Source organism: Temnothorax curvispinosus, unplaced genomic scaffold (genome assembly GCF_003070985.1).
Source record: "Temnothorax curvispinosus isolate PA1 unplaced genomic scaffold, ASM307098v1 QBEX01002827.1, whole genome shotgun sequence".
NCBI classification, from domain to species: domain Eukaryota; kingdom Metazoa; phylum Arthropoda; class Insecta; order Hymenoptera; family Formicidae; genus Temnothorax; species Temnothorax curvispinosus.
In genome coordinates this window covers 492,568-508,302 of record NW_020212607.1, presented here as the reverse complement: position 1 = coordinate 508,302, position 15,735 = coordinate 492,568, and the positions used below count along the sequence as shown (strand labels likewise).

Here is a 15,735-nt window from a genome sequence, read left to right as displayed (position 1 = left end):
TTTGTCATCACTGCAACGCGCGGCGAGTGCGAGGGTGGGCAAGGCGATTTAATAGAATGTTATATAAAAAAGTGCGTAGATAAGCGAGCGGGGGACGATCCGGTAGTTTAATGAGGATGTACGCGTATTATGGCGGCGTAGGTCGCACATCGCGCTTCTAATCGTGTCGTAGGGTATGTTAGCGGCGTTAATAATGGTAACGGTAGCGCGGATGTAATATGTTGACGACGGCACGAACGCGCGAGAGTAGGCCAAGGATCTTTAGAAAGGTTGATCATTGGTACTGATTTACCGAAGACGTTCGATAGATCTCATTAAAATACAGCGAAAAAAAGTCGAATGTGCTGTATCTCGTATTTACGCGAACTTTGATTTCTGTCTATTCGTGGAAACATAGGAAATGTTCTTCAAGCGCGACGCGCGCGTAAGATTTTATAAAAAATGCTTTAGATTTGTCTATAAGTTATTCGTAGAATATGTCACAAAACGAATGTTAATAATAAATTCTTATATCTCGTGCATTTTGTAAATATATATACATATATATTGTGGATTATTACATTCTTACCAAGATTTATATTCATGATTTTTCTCTCTCATTAATCTCTCTGATTAAAGTCATTATTAAAATAAGTAGCTTAAATAATACCTTTGCCTTTGCGGGAAATGCCACGTTAATGTAATACGTTGCGTTAAAATTTTTTAATTTAGATGTATGTTATCTACTTATCGCGTAACGAATATGGTATATTGTTCTTGAGTACGGATATACGCAGACATGATATACATCGAACGTATGCATGTAGATTGTAACAGGAGTTAGTGTAGCAGGAGACTGCAGTGAAAAATATATGTATGCGAAAAAGGCAACGATCAATAACAGACATCTGATACTAGACTACCAAGCGTCTTTCGTGAAGTCATAGCCGAGGAACGACCGATACTCAACTTTCTTAGAAGAACTTGATAAGATCGATAACCTTTTGACAGCCATGCATCTTTTGCAAGTGACACCAATGAATGAATACGTGCGATCGATGGATGTACGAGTTATAGAAAAAACCAGGTGTAGAAAAAGGAGGTCAAGCGAAAAGCAGAGCGATGTAAATTGTAATCGATTGTTTCACGACACAAAAGGACAGAAACACCAAATACACCATCACCTCGGATCCACCATTATTCGGACGTTTATGTTCTTTTGCGCCGTGTTGCATGAAGCTGTCAAAGAGAGAAACATACGTTGGACAAGCCAACGCGAGATGAAGGGCATTCTACAGGGGCGTGTCGCGCTTTTAACAGACGGCCCTTTGTGATACTGTTATACACTGTCCGAAACATCGCCGTCAGCATATCTGGATCCAATCTAGCTCGTTCGCCAAACACGAGTGACAAACGGCCGGCAAACGCTGTTTATCCCATTCTAATCGCACACATATTTTGAGATTCGCATATATGTTGAAATACAAATTTGAAATACAGATCTCTCGCAAAGCTGCTATTGATCTTCGAGACCGATACACACGTGATAAAATTTTGCGCCTGAATCTAACGTTCTTTCGAATATAATCCCTCGATTTACTGGCTTGGCGCGCGTACACTTTCCAAGCAACGGTATAAGCGCGTGCTTCATTCTCGATTCCAGTTCCCGTTCCATTTCTGCAATGCATCCACCTGCAAGCACTCGCGCATTTTGTTTCGCGATGGTCACGGCACGTTTACGCTTACATACGGTGAATCCGCACGGTCGCGGGTCGTCTCAACGATCAGCGGTGGTTCGGATTACCTCGAATATCTTATACCATGGCGTGTAACTTTTCAAGCAGTCTTGGAGCTGTGGCCGCGATATTTTCACCGTGCGTTTAGCACGCGATATTATGCTCTTGCTGTTACGATTCTCGCTTTGCCGAAACACGAATCTTACATTAGGCAAATAAAACAGCTATACGTTTATCGCTAAACGCGCGACGAGGAAATAAGAGCGACTTATCGAGGCGGGGAAATTATTAGCCCGATAATTACATATATCGATTTGCCATCGGAACTTAATTCAAGTAATAGCGCACGACATCAACTGTGTTTACGATAATAGAGCGAAACATATGTTCAAGCATGTGCAGAACATTATTGTTATTTATAGTTGATGATAAAGATAAATAAAAGAAAGTAAAAACAGAATAAAATTAAGTCTTAGTTTTCTGGACTTAATAAGGCATAGTTGTTATTTAATGATTGCATAATATAAGAATTTTTTGATATATATATATATATATATATGTATATATATATATAGATTTAAAAAAAAGATAAAAAGCGCCTTGTTTAAAACAAGACGATTGGTTTTCTTATCGTTTTAAAATGTGAAATGTCATCGATATTTTTATTGGAAACGACGCTCTAATAGGAATATGTATAAGTTGTTCTTTAGCTATCTAAAATTTAAATTGCATTTATGTGCATTTATCCTCAAGTGATAATTTCCAGCGAAAATGATAATGACAAATAAAGCTAATATACTTAATATATTTATAATAGTAAGGTTCACATTTTTCTTTGATTAATATATTTAATATCGAAGAATAAATAATTTTTTATTACAAATTCTAATCAAATCTTTATTAAAGAAATTTATTATAAATGATCTAAAGAAGCTATTATCAGAATATTTCTATTGTTTTAAAAAGTATTCTTTATAAAAGAGGATTGTTTATTTTCAAAGTTACCAAGCGACTTGTAAAACTTAATTCTATATGGCAATTTAAAATTCATATACTTGGTTCACCTCTGTCGGGTAAAATACCTAAAGGTTAAATACTGTTAATACATTGTGACGTATGACGATGTAATCTGACCGAAATATAAACGTACGTATGTAAGCCGAGCGTCCGATATTAGAAGGCAGACTATTTACTTATAGAGCAGGTCTCATTTCACATAGGAAGGCGGCTTTACGAACTGCCCCATATACCGAGGATATTTTTATCGATGAGTCGTTTACATGCACGGCCGAAGACAGATTTGACTCTTGGACCAACGCGTTGTCTAAGAAAGCATGGCGCTGTAAACAGGCCGTGACGCAGTCTTATTAATAACAGTCTCGAATTATCCTTTTTTCACTGATCGAAATTATCTTCTATAAGCTAATCCTCCGATAAAGATCGATTAATACTAGTGGATATTATCGAAAATTAAGAGTTGTGCAATTAATTCCATCGCGTTGCAATTTCGATGAATTGCACTGCGTTATAGTTAACTTAACGTATTTTTTCGCAATTCTATATGTTTGATATATTGTCATTCGGTTATCGTTACGTTCACACCGACATATCAGACACATTACTCCTAGCTCAATGTTGCATCGCGGCATCTGGATTTCAATCCACGCCACGCCTGCCTGTTATTATCAGCTTGTAGATTTTTACAGGTTGCTGATGATAACAGTCGTTTATAACGTTTGGACACTCAACGACGATCGACCTACATGTGAAGCCACGTTCGTGGGGATTGACAATAACTCATTACGGATCCACTGTTGTTCAACCCGGCGTCAATCCGCCCATCCCCTATCGTCAATTACGGATCGTTACGTGTTGGCTCGACGGTCGATGATCGAGCGCGATTACTGCGATTAGTAAATTGATATACGCGCCAGCACTCCCGCGCGCTTTTGTTTAACGGCGTTTCGCTTCGTGGTGCATAGGCGAGTCGTGAACGAGACGCGGACTCAGCGAGTTTCTTTCACGAAGGGGAGAAACTAGAAAGAAAGAGCCGGTCGGGCCTCGGGCGGGAAAAGAAGAAGAAGAAGAAGCATACGACGACGACGACGACGACGACGATGAAGAGGGGAAAAACAAGTAGTACGAAGCTAAACAGAAACGATCCGCAAGGCCGACGAAGCTCCGCACTCTTCTTCGTACTCTATCCCGTCATACCAGCTCCTTCAAGATGTTCCTTCGCTCGTGTTCGGCTTTTATTCCTCTAATAGATTGCTTTCTCCCCCTTGAACATTCGCGTGTGAAAGTTTACGCAACGCGGAAGCTTGTAAACAAGTTTCGGCACATACGCGTAATTCAAATGATAATTTATTTAGATGAAGAAGGAAATTCTGTTGAATGCACACAGTGATTCGAAGATTTACTTTAGAATTGATTTTAATGCCTCTGATATTGCTACATTGTGTGAAAAATGGAGAGTTATATTCAATAACTTGTTTGCAGACGGCAAACAAATTATTGAATATAACTCTCCATTTTTCACACAATGTAGCAATGATTTGTCTCTTGTACATGATAAAATATCTCAAAACCTTGAACTGTTCTGATGGATAATAGGTTAATGCGAAGAGAATATTCTCGAACGGCAGAATCGATTGACCGGTGAACAGAGGAATAATGCATGAATATATCGGTGGATTCATTTCGACAGCGCGGTTATTAAGTTCTTTTTTTAGGTGAGATTGTAGGCGGATAGAGGAAATACATGAAACATCAGACTGAGATACGATTGGATATATTCGAGGTCGTGATCGATCTGTCTTGTCCGCGTCCGACGAGTTATTTTTGTCTCCTTTCAATCAAGAAGCGAAATCTTCCACTTGTTCTTGATCATTTAAAAGTCGCTAGTCTCCGCACGTCTAAAATTATCTGCTGCTCATAGCAGTGGACAAACCGGTGCAAAATCTGTTTATGCAAAAATTTAGAAGATGTTTCACATATTTATAAGGAGTAATTCCACGTTTGGCATAATTATTATGTTTATGAGAATTCCGAGTGATGTCACGCACGGGCGACGTAAACCTTAAATTATAAATATCTCTGTCGCGATAATCAGATAAATTCTCAAGTGCTACGATCCAATCGAAGCGAAACCCAGTCCCGTTCCTTAAGGATCAAGAACCTCTAAAATGCGTTGTCGGGTGCGTTCATGGGTGCTGAACGCAGCGCCGAGTACTTGCACGACCTCGACTTACCGCTTTCAAGGTAGTTAAGGTACGTGCCTCGCGTGACGTTACTTATCCAAGGTCAGAAGATGGCTTCAGAAATTGACAATCGCGTAATTCTCTTATCCTTTATATTTTGTATTAAACAATTTTTGGAATCGATTGAATCTAAATTCTCTCTTTGACAGGCAGGAAATGTCTGTCACATATTACCAAATAATATTGCTCATATAGGTAACACGCAATATTCTTTTTTTTTTATTTAACTATTAGGTTGGGTGATACAAATGTCAATTTATTTATTTTATTTATTTATTATATTTTATTTATCATATACAAATTTGCTCACTAATGCTGTAGTTTATATCTTTTTATTTAAATTATCTTGTTATTTAAAAAAAAAATTTATTTCAATTATGTATAATAGAAATTTGTCTCATTTTACCGCACGTAACATGTATATAAAACATATTACATTTATATTTAAGTTAATATTTGATTACACAATTTGATCTGATATCGGAAAGGCCTATGTGATATATTATTATTTATCACATTATTTAAATACTTTTAATATAACACATGAGTAATTTCCACTGATCTTCCTGGCCCTGAAGGAGTTAAAGGTCAACATGCTGACGTTTCCAGTTTGGTCGATACGTGTTGCATCTGCAGGTGTACCTTAACGAGCGACTTCCGATTCGCGACGTTTATAATTCTACCTGCGTGTTTCGTGATTCGTAACGGTGCTCTTTTATCGTCATTGAGAAATTCTAATCGAGAAAGATTAATCGTATTTTTTGCTACAAGAAAGGTCGTTAGTCACTTTTTTAAGGAAAGTGCTTATAATTGTTTAAAATTTGCAAAAAAAAATTAAATAAAAGAAAAAAATAAATTTATAAATAATTGTTCAGCATAAAATGATATATTTCACTCTGTAAAACACAAACAGCATGCCAAAATTGTGTATGATTTATTTTTTTTTACTTACATTTTCCATCTGTCTTCTGTTACAGATTTCCATATACGATAAACGAAATCGAGAAAGACGCATCGTGATTGTTAGATATGCCGAAGATTCAACGAGATATTTTCCCACGGAGATATATTCCGCATTCTTCGTGACTCTAAAGTTTATGTATCGCGCGTGATGCAATCGATAATATCCGGAAAGATCGAAAATATCTTTGCGAAAGAACGCAACGCGTCTTATGAAGACTGATAAGATGATAGAACGGCTCGTCTTACAAATGGTTGACGTGATGTCGCACATACATCATTGAAAATCGAAGATTGCTACGGCTCACTTTACAAATGGTTGATGCGATGTCGCGCGTACATAATTGAAAATCAAAGATCGCTCCTCCGATCGGGGGCGGCGGCGATGTTCAGGAACGAGTATTTAAGCAGGACACGGAACTACGCGAGAGCTGTTAAGAAAAGGATTGTGGTATAGTCTTACCGGCTATTATGACGGATTACTTGGATCCACATTTTGTTCGGGCTCTCTGCCGTGATCCAGAAAGACGAACCCTCCAGGTGAGTAAAACATTTGTTCCCTGTTAGTTGAGTTTTTTTTTTTTATTTAGAAAATCGAATCGAATGACATACTCGTCAATTTTGCGAGCAATTTTATGAGCATAGGTACAGTCTATTCATTCGATATTTGGACGTAGCGTAGAATTATGAGTGTGCAAGTTGTAATGGTCGCACGCGACTATATACACATATACATTCTCTGCAAACGCGTATGTTCACAACGGCGTACTTAAAGGTTAAAGTGCATCGTCGGCATCTTGAGACAATACTATCTAAACTACCAACCTTCTGTTACTTTTTGTTACGTAATTGAGATAACATTTTTCGTGTGAATTTTCCGTAGGCCAATAACTATTTCATATTTATTCATTGAAAAAGAGAATACGTTAAAATATCAATGGTTAGATATCGAGAGAGCGTTTTATATGAACTAAAAGTACTAAAACGAACATATTTTAATTGTTACGGTTCATTAATGGTAATAAATGTAATTGATATTAGGGTGATGTAGATTTTGCGTTTTTATTTGTCAAAGTACGCTTCTATATTTTATATAAATGAAGGAATATAAAATATTGATTTTCAATTAGTTGACAGATCTCTTTTTGCGATGTTTATCCCGTGAATGGTGATTAAAAGTTTATGAAAAATATTTGACTCGTGTTTGTTTAAAAAATATTCCGCGGTTCAAGTTCTACTTCCCTCGAATTTTAATTAATCAAGTATTTGTCTCTTGAATTATACATATAACCGAGTCGCGAAGTAGAGCATATTGAATCTTCTTTGATTTCTTTTTCCTTTGTTCGATTTTTCATCGTTCTTTTTCTGTCAATTAATCAATTATCGCGTTTGCGTATCGAATATAATGCACGTGTAAGTATTTAAGTATTGTATGTGTAGTGAAGTGCAGTTTGATATTGATACACACGACAGTATTGTAATCGAGATTTGTTTTCGTCAAATACTATTTGCTTTTTTGATTGGATTCCTGCTTTGATTGTTACCTGCGTTTGGAATTTTTAATAAATTAGGGCAATAAAGATTTATTATTTATCTATTATTTGTAATATTTGAATTATAACATATTTGTTATTATTTATGGAATTTTATTCTTTGAAAGTGACAAATAGAACGATATTTCTTCTGTCTCATAAAAAACACGGAACGTCTCGTGGTATCGGTATCTTTATAAATCAGTAATCCGAAGAGAAACGTATCAACGGTACATGAAGAATGTTTCCGAAGAACGTGCATCGTAGATCGTGTAGACCGATAATAGTCTTAGAAAGTATAACAGCAATATATTCTTTGCACTGCTAGGTCGTGAACATCTCAGATAGTATACGCGTGCGACTAGAGTACAAAGAGAAAGAACACTCTCTTAATTACGAGGTCGGATCCTTGGGAACATCTTCTGATACAAACGCAAACAAACCTTTAGCCACATGTTGCGTTCCTCGGTACGAAATTAATCCATTCTTTTTTATTACAAATTAAAAATATGTATTTTAAAGAGTAGGAATATACATATATATTTCTAATTTGTTCTAAAAGAGCATGATTATAAATTTTTTGGTTGGTACACAAAAGTGCCATTTATCTAGCCTAGCTGAAATACCAGATAACATTTTTCAGTCTTCTATGAGACTCATTTTATCGGAACGCGGAAATCAATGATTTGTCGTGTTTGTGCAATGCTAATCAATCTAATCATCGTCACGATATGCACGATGCCGGTTAATATACTTTCTTAGCGAGTTTCGACAACACGTTGCGCCATCGTTAATGATCCAAGGAGATTCTTTCGCTAGTGTCGTTCTCCATCGGTGATTTACTTGATATACGTAACCTTTACGCATTTTTCGCAAAAAAAGATATATATAGCTGAGTCTTTATCCAAAACAAGCTATTAACTGACAATTGCTAGGCGAGTTTTAAAAAGAATCTTGAAAAAAAAGGCTAAAAGAATATCGTATTTTATAATAAAATGTTTTTTAACATATTAGTTTCAAGAATTTTCGTATTTATTGAAACAGTTCGATACAACGAAGAGCTCTATTATAGTCCCCATTATATTTAATTGTTCAGTTCTTCGTGAATCTCGTGTTCCCCGTTTATGTCAGCGACACGATAAAATAATTGTTATTCAAATAACACGCTTTATCTCTGTATGCTCGCGTAAAGAGCACTTAATGATAATTTATAGTCTCGGAAATGCTTTATGCGAAGAAAAAGCAGCGTATGTAGATAAGATATAGTGCGTGTTAGCTTTATGTGCTAGCGTTTTCTCCAGACAGTGCCGCATAGCACGAAAATTTCGGAGATAGTGGTTTCTGATTGTGACGACGCCGCGGTGTCATGCCTCATATAAACTATGCATAACTTTGTAACAGTCGAAAACTTGGTCTACGATGGAGGACGTTTTCGATGACAACAATAATTCAGTTTTATGTCCGTGAGGATTTCCTTAAATTCAAAATCTCACGGGACACGGGACACGGGCTGCGCGCTGTGGCGCATCGTATGATCCATACGCGAAGATCGTCCGGTGTTCGCTCCACTTTTCGTGCGAAAAAGGAAGAAAAGAGTCCGAGATCGCGCGCTGGCAAAGTCGAGCGAGAGTCTGTTCCCTTTTGCGTGCGAAACGTTCTCATCAGACCCAGCGGCATCTTTGAGATACTTAGGCGTACACGTTCGCATATTTATTATCTCGTTTGGACTCCCTTGGGAGTTTATCGCGTTACGATGCGCCACATCTGGCGACACTTAATTCTGTCGCGATACGCGGCGATTCTGTACAGTTGAGGTAATACGAGTAGATCTCAAATTGAAGGTTAAAACGTAAATTGCTAGCGTTTATAATTCAAATTAAGTACGAGTTTGCAGTGTAAAGGCGTTTATTATATGACTTGAATTAATAACTTACTTTAACACACATATATTTTTTTTCCCCAGTATTAGTTTAGTAACTGCGATTATATTTTTATTTTTCTCAAAGCGTTTGTAGGTGTACATAAGTATGAATATATATATTCACGCACAGCATAATATTTCGAGATAAACGCGACTGAAGCGTGCAAAAATCAATTGCAAAGTGCTGCAGTGAACGTAAAAATCAGATATACTGGAAACCACTTATATGTCGCTGCCGCCGCTGTATATGACGCGTGTTTCGAACGTAGTTTCGCATAATTCGTTCGTAATCGCATGGGAAAATGTAATTATTGCGGTGAGGGACATTTTCGGAATTAGTCGAACGAAATTGGTATCGCCGCGCGTTTCGAGTCAACAGCGGCGCGGGCGGTTCGGGTCGGTAGGTACTATAGGTAGTAACGTTTTCGCGTGCTATAACGCTGATTGCGGTTGGCGTTCGCAAACAACCCAGACGAAACGGCGCCGACGAGAGTTTGTCCGAGAGTTGGAAACACGCGCACGTCCCGCTGGGATGGATGGATAGACAAGTTCGATCGGCGATCGCGCGCACGTATCCAACGGAGGTGACTCGAGGGTAATTAGATTCACGATAATTTGGTATACTGATCAAAGTTGCCACGCGTGAACATGAGCGTTATTGCGACTCACAATCAGTCAATATATATGTATACATATACATATACAAGGTGCAGCGCGAGTTTGGACCGTTAACTTCGCCGTCTGACACTTGCGAGTTTTAATCTCAAAATGTTGAAACGTATAACAGGAATTTGGAGAAGTGTTACTGCTCCGGATTATTGTTTATGGCTTTCAATCATTTACTAAATATTGTTTACATGATTTATATACTATTTTTCCAAACTAATGCCGTATAAAAAGCATTAAAAATCATCATGTTTAATTTGGGCGCACACGCGTGTATTGATGTGATATTGTTAATTTATACTCTTGACATCAGACGCGGAAGTTAGAAATGCTCCAGAACCAGAACCTTCTGCACAACTTGAAACGGATGGAAATAGCGTACGGTAAATGCATAGTATACGTTTGTTTATTCGCGGGAATTTGTATATCACTTTTATACACCGATTTACCGCCGTTACTGATTTATCCACGATCCACCGGCCGACGATTTCCGCGCGGACGCGTTGCGTGCCCTATATTACCAATAAATAGCTCGCCCTGCGATCGTAACGAGGCAAATTGGGTTCGTGACGATCACTTTAACTCGCGACTGCAATTTTCTGCTAAAGTTAACGCGACGGTCGCGGTCGTCGTGGAAGACACGCGCGATGATACCGATTAGGAAACATGTGTACAGCAATTCCTTTCATGGGCTTCAATCTCCGAGCGGGATCTTCTCAGACCCAGGCGTCACTCACATTATTTCGTTCCCTCCTCTGTTCCAGGATCTGCAGATCATATACTATGGGCTACTGGGTCTGGAGGCGTTGCGTCCGTGCAGAGACTCCGTTCTCCGCGGACTCTGTAAGATCGTACGTTACGAGAGACACCATGCGAACCATGTCCTATATTAGTAAGTATTACATCCTAGGCATGTCGCGAGAAACACGAGATTGTTGTATGTACGTAAAATGTCAGTTTTACATCAACGATTTTTAGTCAATTTTCGAAAAAACAAAAAATATATGTATAATTAAAAGGATGCTTTTGAACGTTATTGCGCATTAAATATCAATATTAGGTTAATAATTTTCAGTCGATTTTTACCAGAAAAAGATAGATATATATTTGTTTTGTTAAAAAGATAGTTATAAGATATATTTTAACGAAAATATATTGTATTTTGAAAAATCACAAAAATTAAAGCATATTTTTGTGAAAGGAAAAGACGCTTTATGTATAATTCAAAATTCTGTTATTGTGGAATTTTACTAGGATAAAATCTGGGAGAGTTGCCAGTTATTGATTTCTTTATTTACCAGCACATTTCTATTTGCGTTTTATTTTAAAATTAGAGCAACTGATATTTTTGGCTTAAAAGGACCGATACTTTTGATCATCATTTGTAGGTCAATCTTTTTATCTTGAAAGTGAACATTGAAATTGTTTGGGTTAATTTAATTTCAGGCTATATTGATAATTTCGTTAAAAGAATTTAGGTTCGAGTGCTCTTGAATAAAGTGTTGTAGAAGAGTCAAGGATGTCAAACGTATGTATTTGTGATTGACAACGAAAGTCACGAATCTGTTATTACGCGTGTATTTGAGAATTTTATTTCCAAAAAATTAAATAAATTTAAAATTACAAAACTTGTGTAACTTTAAATTTTTAGTCGGCTTTATTCTTTATTATTGAAAGCGAGAGATGAAATACGTTAAGTGGGCCGTGCATGTCTAAACATCCATAGATGCGTGATTGAATATTTGAGATTTTCGAATCAAACATTATAAGATATTTATAATTATAATTTAGAGCGTTCCTAAGAAAAATTTACGAAAAGGAGAATTCACGAAAATTTTGAGATGTCAATTCAAGATTCGTGAAATAACTTATGAACGAAGCTATATATGTTGCATATGCAATTGTATGTACCATGTGCAAAACGTAATAACTGTAGACTGTGGCTGCGATATTCACTGTCAGTATTGAAAATCTATAGTTTATGTCACGTCACGTGCACTATAGATTTTCAGTAGTGGTAGTGAACATCGGAACATAAGCTTTATTTATTTATTTACATGTGCGAAACGTGATACACGTTGTAGTACCTTCAGATGTAACTTTAAATCTCGCGAAGAAATCTTCTTTATCGACAACCTGATGATGCCGCGAAATTCTCTTATCGAGTCGCGATATATTCTCGTGTATCATGAGAGAAACTTGCAAAGTTACAACTACAGATGTCGCTGTAGGTTGCATTACCCCCCGAAAAATAGGTGGGTGAATGATAGGCGTCGAGTGATGGCGAATGGAAATGATCGGCAAATAGAAATAGAATAATCAAATATCCATCGTTCATTTAGACGTGCTATTACGCAATCTTGTTTCCTGTCAAACAAGAAAAATAGGATATGCAGAAACATAATAGAGATGTATGTAGAATTACATCAATTTCGAGAATAGGATTGATCGATCTTTGAAAACACCTGCACTAAACACTTTTTATTTAAAAACGAGAACAAATAGAATGTTATAATTTTCAGCACCGGCGAGTTGGCTACAAGTTGGTACATACTTCTCTCCGGCTCCGTGTTCATCGATGGATCCATGTTCCTCCCCCGTTCAAGGTAAGATTATACAAATTTAATATCACGGAACGATATTTTCTTATTTTTGTCTCGTGAGACAAAAATCAGTTTTTCTACGTGGAACGATTTTATCTCTCGTTCCCATTTTTTTTTCTACAGTCAAATTCGCGACGTGAAAAACGTGAGAAAGCACGACGATGAACTTTCTCTTGACGGATGCTCGTTTAATTGACTTTTTAACTATTCGTCGCTATTCTGGTCTCACAGTTACGCGCGAGAGCCAAAATAGGGAGAAAAGGTCACGTATATTTCTAGACGTTCAACTGACATTTCCGTAAAACGAAGACATTCATAATCTGATATAGCTAGGTCGCATAATCATGAGGGAATGATTGTTACGGAAGATTTGTTTTCTACAGAAACGCGTGCTGTGGATATTCGTATGGTAGCGAAATAGTAGCGTGCTTTATTGCGGCCAGATCTCCGTATGTGTGGCATCTTTCCAACGTTGCCATATCTTTTTTTTTTTTGCTTTTTAATATCGTACCGAATACGTTTTACGCGAGGAATAGAAATCGATCGTGAGTCGCCACACACATTGTGGCTTCGTGTATAATACCGGGTGTATTTGATAACTGTGCCAACATCATGTGTGTGTTCTTCAGGAAATTTTTAATAAAATCTTTGAAAAAGAGAGATTGTCCTTTGCTTTTATCAAAAAATATTCGACACTTGTTTCACGTTTGAAAAATTGTTTCAATTTTTTCAAATAAAAAATGATTTTAAATCAAAAGATTGGTAAAGCGATGAAACTTATAAAAATTAATCGGAATATAAGTCATCGGACAAGTTATTAAATTTCATGTGTATATTTGCTCGATTTGATGAAAGAAACTTATAAAATTATAATCTATATTTTAATTAGAAGGTTTTATATCGTTTAGCTACGATAATGTAACGACTAAAAGAAAATTAGATTCAAATTACCACGCACATTATAGAAAACTACAAGTCCGCTTTTCGAAACTTTGTACGTAATGAAACGTCTCATTATTTCACTGTTCTCCTATTTCTCCCACGTTAAACTCGACGAGCAAAGTTATAATGAGCGTATAAAGCTTATATCGTCGCGTTTAGGGACGTACGTCATAATGCAACTCAGCAGCTAATGGATTAATGGTCGTGTAATTCATGCAGCGACGTTATTTCGAGACACAGCGTACGTCGCATGCGAAGCGCTTGTAAATTGGCTACTCCCGTCAGGGTTATGGTCACAATTTTCTTTTTCATAGTCAGTATATCCCTCCAACCGCGGGAATTCTCATTAATCGTGCATTCCTAAGGTATACGCAATGAGCGAATAAAATCGAAACATCTTTTTTGAATTTTTGATATCGTTTATTTATTCGAGAGAGCAACAGTTTCTCATTTATGCATGTAATGAATAATTTTTCTCTCTTGCACGAGCGACAAACGTTATTCAATTTTTACATACATATATTTACGAAATAAAAAATGCTCAATCCGTGTAAAATAGAAGGCAATGTCTTGTCTATAATTACTGTAATTACTGGCGATTCAAATATCAAACGTACACCCTACATTAATTTCTCAAAAAATGTCCCAAGTGTTTTGTAAAAGCAATTCATACAAAATTCAAATTTTGACCGTGATAAATAAGGACTAATAAAAGGTTAATGAAGAAAAGCTGGAACTTCCGTGTTTAGCGTATGGCGGGCTATGATATAACTAAATCGATGTTTTATTTTGTTCCTTCCGTTTAAAGAGACTGTTTAAGCGGAAGGCACACGCTCGTGCACGATGGGCGCTCTTCTTTACTGACGCGCGATGCCGCTCGCGGAAAAAAAGGGAATGTGGAGCGCTTATTATCCGCGGTCATCACACGCTCGGTTGCCGCTTGGTGGAACGGGACGTTCTTTCGCGTTGCATGCATCTGATGTGCATAGACGAGCAGACGACGGCGACTGGCGACAGAGACGCGGCCAGACGCGGCCGACCGCGCGCGCGAGTACTATCATAAGAGAAGCGTACAGTGCCCAATTCCAACAAATTAATCTCTGTACGACCGTTTTAATATGTCGTTTCCTCGTTCCTCCGTTCCCTCTCGCTTCCCTGGATCCTCCCGATGATAGAGCAGACGCGACGTCGCTCTAGCGTGTCCGCAAGATCGCGACATACCTACTTCCGAGGGGAGGAAATTCTGGGCGACGTTCTGTCAGTTCTGTGTATGTACGCGCATATGTGCATGTGCATTTCCACCTCCACCTTGGTTAGAGGAAAGAGAAAGAAAGAGAGATACGTTTCACGGTGCAAACTGCAAACGGGGGCCGCACTCTGGCGTCCCATGGGTTTTGCCTCGACGTTCCCCTTCTCCGTCCTCGATCCGCATGTAAAAATCTGTCGGCGAGAGAGAGAACGTGGGGCGTGGTTACGTGGGAGAACCTTCTCCTCTCGTTCCCTTTAGGATTTCCCCTTACGTTCTTCACTTCCTCTGCCTATCTATCTCTCTTTCGCATTTTAACTCCGCTCTTTCCCATCGTCTCCGTCTCTCACCCTTTCTCCGTCGCTCTTTTATTCTCCATCTCCTTTCCATTACCGGTGTCACCATTTCTCGCTTCTCTACGATGATGAAATGACACTTCTCTCGTTGTTGTTTCTTAATCTCATGTTTTTTTCTTCCTGTCTGCGTGTTCATTCATTTTGCCTTATTGTATCCGCGTTTATTTTTTATTTATTTATCTCGCAATCGTGCAATGCATTAAGAAACTATATATTCTAATAGGATATATATATACAGATAATAAACTTTATTATTCCTTTTCCAATTTTTAATTTATTACTTTCGTGAAAAATCTTTTCGCGCTGTTCTGTCGTTTTTTTAAGCTGTATTTAATTACATTTTTACAACTTGTGTTTTTTCTGTCTTTTCTGCCTCCATCCCTTCTTTATAGTGTTTACGTTATTTAATAGTTCTTAATTTCCATTGTGTCTTTTCTTTCTCTCTCGTCTTTCTTTCTTTTCTGCTCCGTAGCCTCTCATTTCGCTGGTCTTCTCTCTGTCGTTCGTGCCGAAAATTTACGAACTCGCCCGAGA

General features: G+C 37.6%; 1 protein-coding gene across 2 annotated transcripts in view; it reads left to right on the top strand.

Annotated features, from left to right (window-relative positions):
- LOC112451930 (rap guanine nucleotide exchange factor 2-like) overlaps positions 1-15,735 on the top strand; it is a 114,564-nt gene that overhangs the window by 18,957 nt on the left and 79,872 nt on the right. Inside the window, exons 2-4 of one of the 2 annotated variants that reach the window (XM_025011846.1) lie at positions 5,953-6,475; positions 10,819-10,946; positions 12,577-12,660. In XM_025011846.1, the coding sequence (XP_024867614.1) occupies positions 6,407-6,475; positions 10,819-10,946; positions 12,577-12,660 (281 nt within the window). In that variant the 5' untranslated portion in view covers positions 5,953-6,406. Of the gene's footprint in view, positions 1-5,952; positions 6,476-10,818; positions 10,947-12,576; positions 12,661-15,735 lie in introns of those variants that run through there. The other variant, XM_025011851.1, reaches the window with a different exon arrangement.